Source organism: Ochotona curzoniae, unplaced genomic scaffold, assembly GCF_017591425.1.
Source record: "Ochotona curzoniae isolate NIBS_2020 unplaced genomic scaffold, NIBS_Ocur_1.0 contig_1014, whole genome shotgun sequence".
Lineage (NCBI taxonomy): Eukaryota > Metazoa > Chordata > Mammalia > Lagomorpha > Ochotonidae > Ochotona > Ochotona curzoniae.
The window spans coordinates 36105744-36118808 of NW_024464920.1; the positions used below are offsets into that span (position 1 = coordinate 36105744).

At 59.0% G+C, this 13065-nt stretch overlaps 2 protein-coding genes across 7 annotated transcripts; both read right to left on the reverse strand.

The window, feature by feature from the left end:
- Nucleotides 1–876: 876 nt before the first annotated feature.
- Nucleotides 877–7223, reverse strand: ARHGEF25 (Rho guanine nucleotide exchange factor 25). Of its 3 annotated transcripts, XM_040990199.1 has the most exons (17): nt 7125–7223; nt 6742–6847; nt 6391–6402; nt 4361–4575; nt 4172–4264; nt 3982–4061; nt 3730–3796; nt 3468–3571; nt 3205–3274; nt 3028–3117; nt 2849–2941; nt 2666–2716; nt 2374–2451; nt 1972–2172; nt 1674–1854; nt 1234–1442; nt 877–987 (listed from the first exon to the last, which is right to left on the reverse strand). In XM_040990199.1, exons 1-17 carry the CDS (start codon nt 7221–7223, stop codon nt 877–879), a joined length of 1860 nt encoding a protein of 619 aa, XP_040846133.1. The 3 variants fall into 3 exon arrangements, with proteins under 3 accessions (XP_040846133.1, XP_040846139.1, XP_040846147.1); XM_040990205.1 differs by lacking the exons at nt 6391–6402; nt 6742–6847; nt 7125–7223 and adding an exon at nt 5422–5518; XM_040990213.1 differs by lacking the exons at nt 3028–3117; nt 6391–6402; nt 6742–6847; nt 7125–7223 and adding an exon at nt 5422–5518.
- Nucleotides 7224–7694: 471 nt separating this feature from the next.
- DTX3 (deltex E3 ubiquitin ligase 3) lies at nt 7695–12397 on the reverse strand. 4 transcript variants are annotated; one of them, XM_040982988.1, is made up of 6 exons: nt 12363–12387; nt 10999–11063; nt 10774–10845; nt 9727–10456; nt 8695–8912; nt 7695–8366 (listed from the first exon to the last, which is right to left on the reverse strand). In XM_040982988.1, exons 3-6 carry the CDS (start codon nt 10800–10802, stop codon nt 8291–8293), a joined length of 1053 nt encoding a protein of 350 aa, XP_040838922.1. In that variant the 5' UTR covers nt 10803–10845; nt 10999–11063; nt 12363–12387; the 3' UTR covers nt 7695–8290. The 4 variants fall into 4 exon arrangements, with proteins under 4 accessions (XP_040838922.1, XP_040838944.1, XP_040838931.1 ...); XM_040983010.1 differs by having other exon boundaries at nt 7695–8912; nt 9727–10475; nt 12363–12397; XM_040982997.1 differs by lacking the exon at nt 10999–11063 and having other exon boundaries at nt 9727–10475; nt 12363–12378.
- Between the last annotated feature and the right edge of the window lie 668 nt (nt 12398–13065).

Genomic DNA, 13065 nt, shown 5'->3' on the forward strand with positions numbered 1-13065 from the left:
GAATCAGTTTGCTGTGCTATGGAGCTGACGCCCAGAGCCTCAACTTAAAAAAAAAAAAAAGATTTATTTTTTTTTTATTGCAAAGTCAGATATACAGAGAGGAAGAGAGACAATGAGGAAGATCTTCTGTCCGATGGTCCAAGTGACCATCATGCTCAATGCTGTTCCAATCTGAAGCCAGGAGCCAGGAACTTCTTCCAGGTCTCCCACGTGGATGCAGGGTCCCAAAGCTTTGGGCCGTCCTGGACTGCTTTCCCAGGCCACAAGCAGGGAGCTGGATGGGAAGTGGAGCTGCCAGGATTAGAACCGGTGCCCATATGGGATCCCGATGTGTTCAAAGCGAGGACTTTAGCTGCTAGGCCACGGCGCCAGGCCCGAGAGCCTCATCTTGTATCTTACATTCTGTGATCCCTCTGCTCTCAATGGCTGAGCCCAGCTGAATTCATCTACTCCATCCCAATGCACCCTCCCAACAGCCTTCCTCCCTCTGCCAGGACAGTGGCCTCAGTGATATCACAAAACCTTTTATTCTCAGAAAACAGGGGGGAAAAAAATCAAACCAGGAGCATCTATCTGGTTCTTGCCCCATTCCCCCCACCCCCCCATAACCTCCTTCTTGGGAGACTATGATGCATGCATAGGGGTGGGAGCCAAAGGATCTCCTGGTTCTTGGGCAGAAAGAAGTCCTTTGTGGTCTAGGTTCTCTTCCCCAAGCTGTTGTCATCATTTCCCAGCCTCATCCGCCCTCCATGCACATCAAAGAGCTATGGCTTGCACAGAGCAACCTCTGTCGTTGCCACAGCCGCTGCAGACTGGAGGGCCCTGCGTTCCTGGGAGCTGGGAGCTGAGTGAGCGCCACCTCGTGGCTTTCACCGCTTACAGCTCATCTTCATCCAGCTTGGCAAGTCTGGCCAGGCCAGGAGGGGTAGGAGGAACTGGAGGGCCGGGGGGAGGGTCCGGAGGAGCCCTGGGGACGTCCTGGAGTTCCTGCAGCAAGTCAAGTCACAGGGTAAAAACAGGTGCGCAACACACCCTCGCCCCTCTCCTTCCAGCCTGCACCTTTAGCCAAGCCCTTCCTATCTGTGGTCAGATTAGCTGAGATCCCCAGCCTCTTCCAGAGTTATAGAGAAGGGATAAAAAGGAAGGCGGTGGAAGGTTGACGAAGGGGTGCCTTGGGGCCCAGCAGGACTAGAGCGAGCACCCTCCCACACTTGGCCCCTCCAAGCGTCCTACCTGTGTTTCTAGGGTCAGGGGGGCTCTGGCTGCCTCACCCTTGGGCAGCAGCAGGGAAGGGAGAGAGCCGTTGATGGGCGCACGTGGGCCAACCTGGGCCTGCTCACCAGGCCGACCTCTCCCGGGGCTCCCCATGCCAGGGCCTCCTGGCCGCCCCAGGCTATTGGTCTGGCTCTCCCGTCTCTGGTACTCGATGGGTGACTGCAATGCTGGGCAATGCCAGGGAGAGAAGGTAGGTTATGGCAGGCACTGCCCTGTTCCCTCTGTGCTCTGTTTGTACCAAGCTTCCCTCCTGCCCCCACTCTCCCAAGGACTATGGGGTTACTGGAAGCTGCCCAGGGACTTTAGGGGATTCTGAGAGGCCAGGATCAGAGGGCAGGCATTGGAGACAAGAGGTCCAAGGGTTGGAAGAGAAAGGAAGGGGCGGCGGGGGGCTTCACCATTAAGAAAGTCCCGCTGGCTTTCCAGGATTTGTGCCACTTGCTTGATCCAGGCCTGACTGACCGCAGGCTCTGCCGTCTGTAGCACATAACGCTGGATTCCGCCCTCGGGCCCTCTGGAGGTCAACGCGAAGCGGCAAGGGTCACCTTGGAGGTTCCCCTCCAGGCCCAGGCAGCTCACCTGAATTGGCAGACAGGAGACAGTGGCCTTCTCTGGCTCCCAGTCCCTGCGACCAAACCAAGAGCTAGGTGAGGCACCACGCCCTCACGAACCGTCCTGCCCCCTCGTGGAACCCACCTTAATGCTGTTCTTATAAACGTATCCTGGTTGTGTTCCTCCTCGCCCACCTCCTCCCAGGGCCTCGCTGAAGATGACAATTTGCTCGAAGAGGAAGACGCGCCTCTCACGACCCCGGGCGGAGAGTAGCCCTCCAGCCTCAGGTTCTGTGACCCAGAATGTATCCTGACCCAAGAGCTTGCCCTGAGCGGTCAGCTTGCCCTAGAACCCAAAGACGCAACCCCTGAGAATGAACCAGAGGGGAATGAACCAGCTTACTGCACCCTGGTCCCTCCCTGCCAGGCCCAACCACCCTCAGGGACTGCCTTGAGGGAAGAGCTAGCCCACTCCACAGGCACCTTCAGGGCGCTAGGACCAGGGCAGAAGGTACCAGAGTACCAGGCTCCTACCCCAGCTCCATACCTCGAAGCCCCGCAGCCTGCCCAAGGTCATCATGTCATTGCAGCGCTTGGGCACGAAGCACATGACCTCCACAGCTTGCTGATAAGGGGCAGGTGAGAGGGGTGCGTGGTGGGGCAGAAAGAATCACGAGTGGGAAAGAGTTCTCCTCTTTAGGCTTCTCCAGTCTGCCTCCACTCCCCACCCCTCAGGAGCTCAGACAGGCAAATCCCAGGGGGCTAAGGAAGCCTGAGATGCCAAGAGGACACTCAGGTGTCCATGATGACCTGGAAGTGGGGGAGGGGCGGGCCCTCACCTCTAGCTCTTCAGTAGCCATCCCAGCCCTGCTGTAATACTTGAGAAAATCCTGAGACATGGAGAAGAACTGCTTAGGGGGCGAGGAGACCATCCTCAGGCACTCCTCATCCGCCTACACGCACCAGCACACATGTGAGGACCCCCCCCCACTGAGGAAGTCTGGGGGAGCAGGTGGCCCGACCTTGAGCAGCAGCTGATATTTCATGATCCGCTGCACGGGTTTGATGAGGAGGTCGTTGAGCTGCAGCCGATGCCCCAACTGCTGTCGGAGCTCCTGCCCACAGGGACAGAGTGGTCAGGTGGCCTGGAGCAGCCTGCTCTGGTCAATTCTGTCCTCCTACAGCACACTTAGACACTGACCTCAAAGTAGCTGTCCCCAAACTCTGACACCACATGCTCTGACTTGGGCTTGTTCTGACAATACACCACGTACATATGCAGCCGACGTTCCTACCAGGAGTAAAGGCCCAGGGTAAAGTAAGATAGAGCCCAAGGCCAAGCCCCGCCCCTCCTGGGCACCACGCCCCCAGGCCTCACGTGTTTGATGAATAGCTGAGCCAGCCAATCAGGATCCTTTAAGCACCGCTGTAGCTCCTGCAGGAAATAGCTGCAGGAGTCAATGGAAAGGCAGGTGAAATACAGTTTGGAGCCCTTACCCTTCTCTGAGTCCCCAGTTCTGGACAATGCCCTCCAATGGAGCTCCCTGTAGAACTACTGCAAATATCCCTTAGTTCACATGGGGAGACAACCAGACCCATGCCCGCACAGCCCTGACACTCAAGGATGCCTCTGCCACTCACTCTCGGTGCCACTCGTAAATCTGCTGGATGTTCCCGAACACAATCCTGTCCCGGCCACGAAGATTCTCAGGCACCCCCTGAGTTGCCATGGTGGCCATGTAGCCCTATGGGAAGATTGCAATGGGGGCCTGAACAAGGGTGGCCCCAGGCCCGCTGGAGAGAGAGGACTGAGACAGTGGGAGCCATGGCTGCTCTCTGACATAGCCACTGTGGGAGGGAAGGGCTGGGCAGACCAGGGCTGGAGAGAGGTGGAAGGAGCTACCTCCACAACATGCCCCAAGTCCTCCACGTACATTTTCTCTGTTTCTACCAGTTCACTCAGGACGTACCTAGGAAGGTAGAGCAGGAGTGGGTCCGCATTTCAGAGCCTGGGCACATGGGGGGTTGAGCTCCTTCCTCCCTCCTGGACTGGATGCCCCCCGGCCCCCTCTCCACCCCAGAGGGACTTTCCCCCAGCCTGCGAGGAACCGCCATCTGACATGTGTGTTTCTAGAGCAGTGGTCCAGATGCTTACATGCTCCTTTCCAGGGCCGCCTTCTTCTGTTCTTCCTCACTCTCAGGTACTTGAGATAGAGCCTCCTCTTCTGGGGGAGTCTCCTCTTTAGAGGGCTGCCAGGATAGTACATGCTAGAATAATCCCCCCCACTCACGGACTTTCCTCTTGGCTGGGGCGGGGGAGCTGCCCCAGGCTCATCTCTTCACACCTGTGTCTGATCTCCAGGACCTTCTAGTAAGGTGGTCAGTAAGGTTAATTCTGGCAGCTCTTCTGTGGCTCGAGTTGGCTCAGGCATCCAGTTCTGAGAAGGGATGGGGAAGGAGGGTCAAAAGGCAGAGAGGTCAAGGAGAGGACCTGGGTCTCTCTCCTACCTGCTTCTGGAACATGCCCTGCTCACCTTGCATGGTCCCACCTGACTCCCATCTGCCTCTGGGTCCACATTAATACAGTGTTTGGAATGATCCAACCATCTCCTCAGGCCACTGACTGGTGCTGGAGGACCCGGGGAGCAGGGTCCAGAGCTCAGGCCTGAGCTGGCGCCCGAAGGCCCAGGCAGACCCGAGGCAGCAGAAGCTGATATACTCCCCTCACTGCCGGCAATGGAGTAAGATTCTGGCAAGAGGGGGAAAAAAAAAAAAGAAAAGAAAGGAGGTGGTAGACATTGTCCCAGCTCCAGTCTAAGGGTCCCCTCTCGTCCACAGCCCACTTTGTGGTTGGCCAGAACAGAAAATACCATCAAGGTGGTTCCCCAGCAGCTGACACCCCAGGCCTAGAGCACCCCTACCAGTGACTCGCAGAAGGTTCCCCAAATTCGGAGCACAGCTCAGATATGGGGGTGGGGGCAGCCATCTGGACAGACACTGGAAGCTAAGGGGTGGCCATCTGCTCTCCTACACCCTCCCCTGCCACTGAGTACAGACCATTCTCCAGGAAAGGGTGGAGGGGAGCTAAGAGTCCATATGCCACCACCCCCCAAGACCCCTCCCGCACCAGCTTCAGTAATCACTATGAAAACCAAAAAGGTCTGCAGCCCATTCCCCCAACACCATAAACTCCACAGGAGGAGGCAACTGTGGCCAGCTCATCCCGGTTATTGGATTTGGCCTGGGCAGGGGTCGCTCAGGTGCGATTGGGGTCCTTAGGAAGTGTCCCCTGAGCCCTTTTGGCCACAGCTTCTCAGTAGATGGGGTACCTGGTTTTAGGCCTCAGGGGATCGTGGGTGGGTTTCCTCCTATCTGATTAATTAAGGGCAGGAGCTCAGAGCCTCCTGCCCCCTTCCCCAGTTTCCTTAGTTGGAAGTAATAGAAATCTGGAGACAGAAGGGACCTTAAGAGCATCTGTCAAGTCACTTTCCTGGAAAACACAAGTCCAGTCTCCTGTCCTAAATCCCTAGAATCCGCAAACGGATGCCCTGGTCCCGAGCCCGCCCCCCACTCAGCATTGCCACTTTGCACTCACCACGTCCCCCCCGGGCGAGGCAGCAGCCGCATTTCGCCAGCACTTTTCGGATCACACGGGGACAGGCACAGCGACCCCCCTTGTGTCCCCCCCGCATGGCGCCCGGGCCCCCCCGCGTCCCCCACCCGGGCCGGCCATGCAGGGGGAATCACGGGGGGGCGGGGCGGGGATGGCGCAGGGCGCACACCCCCCCTCCCTCCTACCCGGGTCCAGGCTGGGGGAGGGGGGGAACGAGGGGACGGCGAGGGGGCGTCCACGGGTGGACGAAAGTCTGGTCTGCAGGAGAGCTGGTGGGCTCCTGGAGAGAGAGGGCGGCGCGGGCTGGGCCGCCGAGCTGGGCGGAGAGGGTTTCCGGAACCCTGTGGGTGCGGGGACCCAGAGTCCAGATGTCCAGCTGGGGGGTGGGTTGGATGGGGACAGGGGAGGTCGGGCCGGGATGCGGCAGCCGCTCCAGCTCCGTCTCCGGCTTCGGGTTGGGGGTGGCTCTCGGCCCGGGCGGGGGCCGACTCCCCGAGCCACTGGTGCTGCGCGGGGCCGCCGGATCGCGAGCCGAATCACAGGCCGGGCCGCGGGGCCGCTGCGGGGAGGGGCCTCGGCGGCCCGGCTCCGCCTCTCGGCAGCGTCCCACACCCCGCCAGCCCGCCCGCGCGGGGTTCCCGCCCCCACCCCAGGCACCACCACGTTCCCACTCCACGTCCCCAGCATCTCAGCCCCTCCTCCGGGGCCTGAGCCGCCCCAGGCCCCCGCCCTCCGGCAGCTCGGCTGTAGGGGGAGGGGGTACGACTGACAGCGGCTCAGGGAGAGGGGAGGGGGGAGGGGGAGGCCGGCCAGGGTCGCCCCTTCTGCGTCTGTAGTGGAGAAGGACTAGGTAGCGATGGGGCCTTGGCCTGCGCCCAGACGTCCTGGGGTTGTGACTGGGCCCGGGGCGCGCGGGCGAGGAGGACCAGGCCCCTACCAAGTGATGCATGCGTGGATGGGGAGCTCTTTGTAGGAAACCCAAGCCAGGTGCCGCCCTCCGGCCGGCTAGACCCTTTTCTCCGCGCCCCGGGACTGCAGCTAAGAGTAATCACCAATTAAGGCGAAGTCCCGAGTCAGCCTGGGCTGGCGGAGGGCCAGGGGTGGGGCGCGGGGACACTCCGCCTGCAGGGGGCTTGGGGACGGCTGAGGTGAGGAGACACGCCTCGACCCGAGGGCGACGAGCTCCTGGAGGTCTCTGCGTTTATACGGGTCTCATGCAAATAAACTGCCAACCTTTATGCTAATAGGGACGGAATATTTTTGAATTCGCCACTTGGCGAAGCACTCCGAACTATACCCCACCCCAGCCAGCAAGGACCTCACCTTCGCGCTCCCCTCTCGGATCCCCCTCTCCACAATTATCCTCTGACCCGATGCAGCTCGGCCCGTGCGGGCTTCTCTCGCGGGGCTGAGGGGACAGAAACCGCTTGAGGACGCCACCCTCCCGCGCAGCCTTGACCTCCCCTCCGCACCCACCTCTTCCCTCCTGTCAAAATTCACATTGTTAGAAAAGGGTCGCCCCAGACGTGGCCGTGGACCCTCATTAGGAACGGCATCCGTTGCTGCAACTGTTCTACAGAACTCTAGTTTGCAAGTAAACTGAGTAGTGGGGTGCCGCGTTCCTAAGGGCCCCCCTTAAAACCACCCCCACCCCCGCCAACCCGCAGTAACCCCCACGTTCTTACCCCCTCCTGCCCCGGTACGGCGCATGCGCGCAGCATGCCCCCCATGACCCCCAGTATCCGGTCAGTGCGGCCAGGGGCGGGGCGGTCTGGGGGCTTCATGCTGGACCCCTACTCCGCTCCAAGTTTCAGGGCCGAGGGGGCACGGAAGCTGGGGGGTTTCGAGGCCTGCGTGCGTCCAGGGAGTTGCTGCTGCTGCTGCCGAATCCGCCCCCTGCCCGGCTCCGCCCCCGCTACCACCCCAGCCAAACTTTGCAAAAGGGGGTAGGGTTGATCCTGTCTCTACAACCATAGTTCAACAACAAACAAACCCCTCCGGATCCTGACTCCAGCATGGGAGCGTGCTGCCCCGAGGCTCGGCAGTGTTCCCCACAGAGCCCATACCATGCACCGTGCTTCTCTTCCACACCTCGCACCTCCGGAGGCACAGGCAGCAGGAAGGCACCCCCTCCTCCAGGGATTCCCTAGGCACCCCCACCCTGCAAGAGTCCCCTCCCCGTAAGCCCCGCCCCCTCCCTTGCAGGGAACACAATGGGTGTGGCGTGGAGAGTTGCATATTTTACTTTTATTTTTATTAAATTAAAAGCTACAGTCTGGTGGCGATTCCAGAACAGGGTTTAACGAGGCTCCTTATGGGGGGTGGGAAGGTGTCAGAAAAGAGCGAGGGAAAGAGACTGACAGACAGACACAAGAGAGAAAGGTGGGAGAACTGTATCTGATGAACACACGCACACACACAGCTGGCTCCATGGAGCGGAGGGGCTCGCTCCCTCTGCCTCCAGAGGTGGGAGGCTGAATTCCGGAGACCCTCCCCTCCCCACCCTACCCAAGTCCTTTCTCAGTTTAGTCACTGGAACACAGCACATATCCGAAGCAGCCCAGGGCACTGGGGGGCAGGGGACAGTGTGGGGATATTGGGGAGTATGTACAGGGGGACCAGCCACTGCCAGCAGGGAGCAGCTCACGGGGCACTGAAGCGCTTGACCAGTAGGGGACAAGGCAAGGGACAGACCCTCTCCTTCTGAGTTCCCTCCCCAGTCAGACAGGCCCCCTACTTGTGTGTGTGGTGGAGGAGGGCTTGGAGGGGGGACAGGAGGAGAACAGAAGCTTCCAGTGGGTCCTAGCAGAGGACGGCAGGGGCCTTGGCAAAGTTGGGGGAAAGGTGTCCTTCAGTCATCTGTGATACCCTTGGCTCTCAATTCCTCTTGCACACGAGTCAGGTAGGTGGGGTCCGGGTAGCCAAACCTGGGGACAAAGAGAAATGAAGACTAGGGTTAGCTGCTTGGACTTGCTCCTCTGTCCCTTTATGTGCACCCTTCATTCCAGGTGTCCCAAGAGAGGCACCCCCAAGGAAGCACTCCCAAATCCAAGGTAACAGCCCAAGTTGGCTCTTTTTGTTTTGTTCCATTTTGTACAGCTTAAGTTGGGTTCATGGGGACCAGGTTGAAAGGAAGAGAAACAGATGGAAGAGATGGTGGGATGCTTTAGGGCTGGTCCTGTCTGGTGAGGGGGACTCTCAGGGGGGAGGTGGAGAGGGAGGAATCAAGGAAGAGGACATAAAGTGGTGCCGCACAGCTGGGGTCCCCCTGTGCAGCTGGTCTTGTGGTGGATGTCGTTCCAGGTGATGACATTCGGTCTCCCTGTAGTCATGGACGTGCCAATGGTGAAGGTAAGACGCTGGTCAAACGCCTTCCGGAACAGGGTCAGCACCTTGTTGCCCTCGGGGCAGTCTGGGAGGTAGGCCACCCGTGTGGTGCCAGGATATCGAACTCCTGGGTTGGGGTGTTCAGCCTGTAGGGAAGGGATGGGGGAAGTAGCACGGACCATGAGCAGCTGGGCATCCTCAGAGGGCCGGAAGCCAACCAGGGCCCCATCCAGACAGGACAGCATCCAGCTGCCAGCCTTCCAGGTAACCTCATGCCTAAAAGAGGGTCTGTGGGCTGTCATGCCTAAAAGAGGTGTCTCTGGAATCAATGGAGCAATCAAAGGATTTCCCACAGTTTTGGGAAGTAGATGGATATTGCTGTCTGGATAGCCACAGGGGAAGGCTCATAATAACCTCTTTCAGCCCTCCCTACTCCACCTACAGAACTCCCAGGGCTTCTGCCCATGCCTGGCTTGTCCACCCTAGCTTTACTCTCCTTCCAAGCCTCCTTTCCCTCTGCACGCCAGAAATGGACACTCCTCTTTGTACAGCAGGAAAACATACCTGTAATGTCCTTGACCACTCCCATTTCTATCTTCTATCATCATCAAACTTCTACTCTCCCATAAAGCCCAAGCAGAGTAACAGCTCTATTCTGTTGAGCAAGCTCCTTCCTGTTGAGCTTCACCTACACCAGAGCCACCATCTTCACAGAATGTACCTCTGCCAAGGTCACAATAGTAGGCAAATCCTTTTCACACCTGCTACTCATGTGTGCCTTGGGAGTGGGTGGGATGGGGAGAACAGGAGCTTGAAAGGGACCTCCTAGCTCCAGGCATCGGGCAGGAAAGCATAGTGCAAGGTGTCTAAGAAACATATTCACCCCCACCCAGCTTCACTAGGTCAGAGAATGAGCTTGGGAAAAATCAAAAGGTAAGGGCAAGGCCATAGTCTTCTTACCCCCTGGACACCGGGCGGGAAGACGTACTGGATGACAATGGTGCCGTACTTCTCATAGCTGGGCAGCAGGAGGGTGGCATCCTTGGAGACCAGCATCCGCCCGTTCTGGGGCTGGTTGCCCACAAGCTGCCCATAGAAGCGGCCACACATGGGACAGGCCTTCTTCACCTGCAGGGCGCGAGTGATGCAGCCCTCGCAGAATGAGTGCCGGCACTTCTCCAGTGTCTTGGCATTCTGGATTTCCCCCAGACAGATGGGGCAGGTGCTCTCTTGCTCTTCGGCCTCCTCCCGAAGGCGGGGAGGGAGAGGAGGGGGCAACGGGGGAGGCGGAGGGGGTAGCCCCCGGGCTCCTGGGGGCAAGAGTGGTGCAGCACGGAGAGGGGGTGGGCCTGGGCGATGCAGCTCGGGGTGCTCCCCTCCACCCCCCAGGGCCAGGCAGCCCATCAGCTCCCCCTGCCTCTGAGCTTTCTTCAGCTCTTTCTCCGCCTCCTTCAGCAGCCCTTTGAGAGCTTTCCGGGCTAGGTAGAGGCTGTTGGGAGGGGCTGGGGGCGGGCCCTGTAGGGAAAGCTGGAGGACATAGATGTCTGAAGTCTCGCCGTCTATAAGGATGGACACACGGTGCTCCTCCCGCAGCCGGGCCAGCCGGGCCGGGGTCTCCTTGCTCAGGAAGTCCCACACAGGCTTGGAGACAGTCACTTTGTTCTTGCAGGTGCCTCCGCAGGCTGCCATTCTGGACAGGACGAACGACACTGCCCCCAGGGTGAAAGGGACTCAGGGTGGGGGGGTTCCCACATGACCCACACCGACACCTCCTACTTCAGGGCTCCTTCCAAACCCTCTGTTACCCACCAGCCTTCAACCTCTCCACTAAACCTTACTTTCTATCCCTTCTTGCTCCCAAACCCCTTCCCCTTCCTGCCCAGGGATTGCAACAAAGTTGCCCCAACTCTTAGGACCTAAGGCAAGCCTGGATCTGGATTCCTCTTCCTTTCCCATTACACAGAATGGGGAAGACAGATACTTTGGCCCCTCCCCCCTTTTGCTCACTTTGATCCTGAGGAGCTTAGAATCGGCATGCAGGCTCACTGTCTTCTGCTCTCTACTTGTAGGTTGTGTGACCTGATGGGGTGGAAGGAAGAGGAGAAAAAGTGAGTGGCCCCTTCCCCTAATCTCTGCAGGTCCAGCCCAGGAACTGGGTTACCCAGAACACACAGGATGGAAGAGAGCCAGTTAAGAATGAAAGCTGGGGTTCCTATGGTGGGGGGCAGGTGCCTGGAAAGCCAAGGAAGATGACAGCAAGTAGAAGCCCCTCTGTCTCCACACTCAGCTGACTAGGACTGGGGGCAGGGGTGGGTGGGTGGTAAAGGGTTGTGATAGCAACCTTCCTCACCACCAGCCCAGAAACAAAACTTCCCCCAGTCCCTCTCCTCCCCTGCAGAAATCCATCCCCAGCTGTGTCCCAGGTTGCAAGAGGCCCTGTGACTTGCTAACCTTCCGCTTTTCTGCCCCAGCTCTGGGGCTCCCCCAAAAGCCCAGGGAGAGGTCAAGGCAAGCCACAGCACAGGTCCTCAGAGCTCTTTCTTGCCAGGGATGGACAGGAGTCTTTCCTGTGCTCCCCCAACTCCTTGCCCTGCTCTGAACCCTGAGAATTTTGCCCTGATGCCAGGGAGCCTTATTTGAACGCGGGCTCAGTCCCCTCAGCAGAAGTTAGGGATGTACTGGAAGTGCCAGCAGCTGCTGCAGTCACAAAGTTCTCATTGCCACCATTTACACCCCGCACGCGGAGCAGTCCTGCATGCCAGCATCTTGGACTGCATTAGGGAGGGGCAGGACTCATTCAGGGGGTGCAGTGGCCAGAGTGGTCTAAGGTCTCCCCTGTCTTGTCACTGGGCTATCTTCACCACACCTCCAAATGCACCTCCACGAGAAAGAGGGGCCAAATGACCTTAATTTCTTGTTCGGATCCAAAAAGAAACAGTCGTGCATTTGTGCCTCCATCCCAGTCAGCTCAAGGCCCCATAGACCCCCAGCTTCAGCAAGTGGCACTGGACCCTCTGAGTCTCTCCCCTCCCACCTCTGATGGTACACCTCCTTCCCCACTGTGCAGAGACCCCAGGACCTAGGTGTCCTGGCTCTAACTCCTGGCTGGCACAGACCAGGGAGGCGGGGCCACAGCCCTGGCTGGGTCTGTGATTCCTGTGGGGCATCCAGGCCAGACTCAGACCCAGGCCATGTCACCTGGTAGAGGACGAAGGCAGGGACAACGGGGAAGGGCATGAAAGAAGGGTCCCTGGAGGCATCCACTCTGGCAGCTTCCCCTCCCCCCTCCCATAACATCCTCCAAAACCAGACCCAGAGCCAACTCCCCACATCCCCTAATTCGCTGAAGCCCCTAGAGCCTCACCACCAGGTGGGAATGCATGTCCCCCCGATCGCGGCCCTCAGAACCCCTAAATGGAGGCCGGGGCGGAGAATGACAGAAAGATGAAGGACCAGGACACCAAGAGGTGACCCTGGCGCGAAGCGTGGGGGGAGGGGTAAGAGAGGAGTGGGAGGGGGAGCAGAGGGCACACAGGGGCCGCGAGCGGGGGGCCGGGGGGCGCACAGTGTGTGTCGGGGGCGCCGGGCTTACCTACCTCTCGTCAGCGCCGCCATTGCCGGTCACATGACTGAGGCTGTTGCTGGGATGACGGTCCGGGCCTTAGCAACAAGGGGGTGGGGGTGGGGGCAGACCCCAAGAAGTGGGCTGGGGGTGTTGCAGGGATGCAGTGAGGGATTAAGGAGGAGGGAGGATAGTACCTTCTCGTCCCTCACAGGTGATGATCACCGTTTGCCTTGACCCTGGCTATGCGGGAGTTCCTGCCCTTCCGCTCCAAAACAAAAATGGAGGCGCCGTCCCAGGCTTGGAGGGAGGGAGCGAGGGAGAGGGTGGCGTCATGTAAGTGAGGGTAGGAGGTTAAATCCCTTGGAGACGCCACCCTTTTCGCTCCCCTGCTATCCTTTCCCAGCCAGCTGCGTGGCAGCTTCAGGGAGCCTGGAGGTGGAGGGGCTGAGGCGTGCTGACTAGGGGCGGGAGGGGCAGGCTCTGCAAATCCTTCTGCTTTAGGGCCTTTGAGGAACAACGTGGGATGTGGAGAGGCATAGTAAAGAGCAAAGCATTGGTTCTTAAAAAAATTTTAAAAACAAACAAAAAACACTAGCTCTTTCCCAAGCTGTTTCCGTGCACCCCTCTCCTCCTGGGCCCATACTGGGTTACCTTGGGATCTCTCCCCTACAACTTGCTCCTACACAAGTGCCTGTCCACAAACAGGGATACTCAGGGTGGTGCAGAATGGGCCA

Bases quoted from the DNA above. Each gene is read 5' to 3' on its own strand.
- ARHGEF25 (XM_040990199.1), bottom strand. From the start codon at position 7,223: ATGAAGCCCCCAGACCGCCCCGCCCCTGGCCGCACTGACCGGATACTG. The intron at 3,275-3,467 runs GTGAGTGGCAGA...TGACTCCTGCAG, and splicing joins ATTTACGAGTGGCACCGAGA to CTATTTCCTGCAGGAGCTAC. The intron at 2,717-2,848 runs GTCGGGCCACCT...TCCATGTCTCAG, and splicing joins AATATCAGCTGCTGCTCAAG to GATTTTCTCAAGTATTACAG.
- DTX3 (XM_040982988.1), bottom strand. From the start codon at position 10,802: ATGCCGATTCTAAGCTCCTCAGGATCAAA. The intron at 8,913-9,726 runs GTAAGAAGACTA...CCTTCCCTACAG, and splicing joins TCCCGCCCGGTGTCCAGGGG to GCTGAACACCCCAACCCAGG. The intron at 8,367-8,694 runs GTGCGGCACCAC...CTTTGTCCCCAG, and splicing joins TGCACAGGGGGACCCCAGCT to GTTTGGCTACCCGGACCCCA.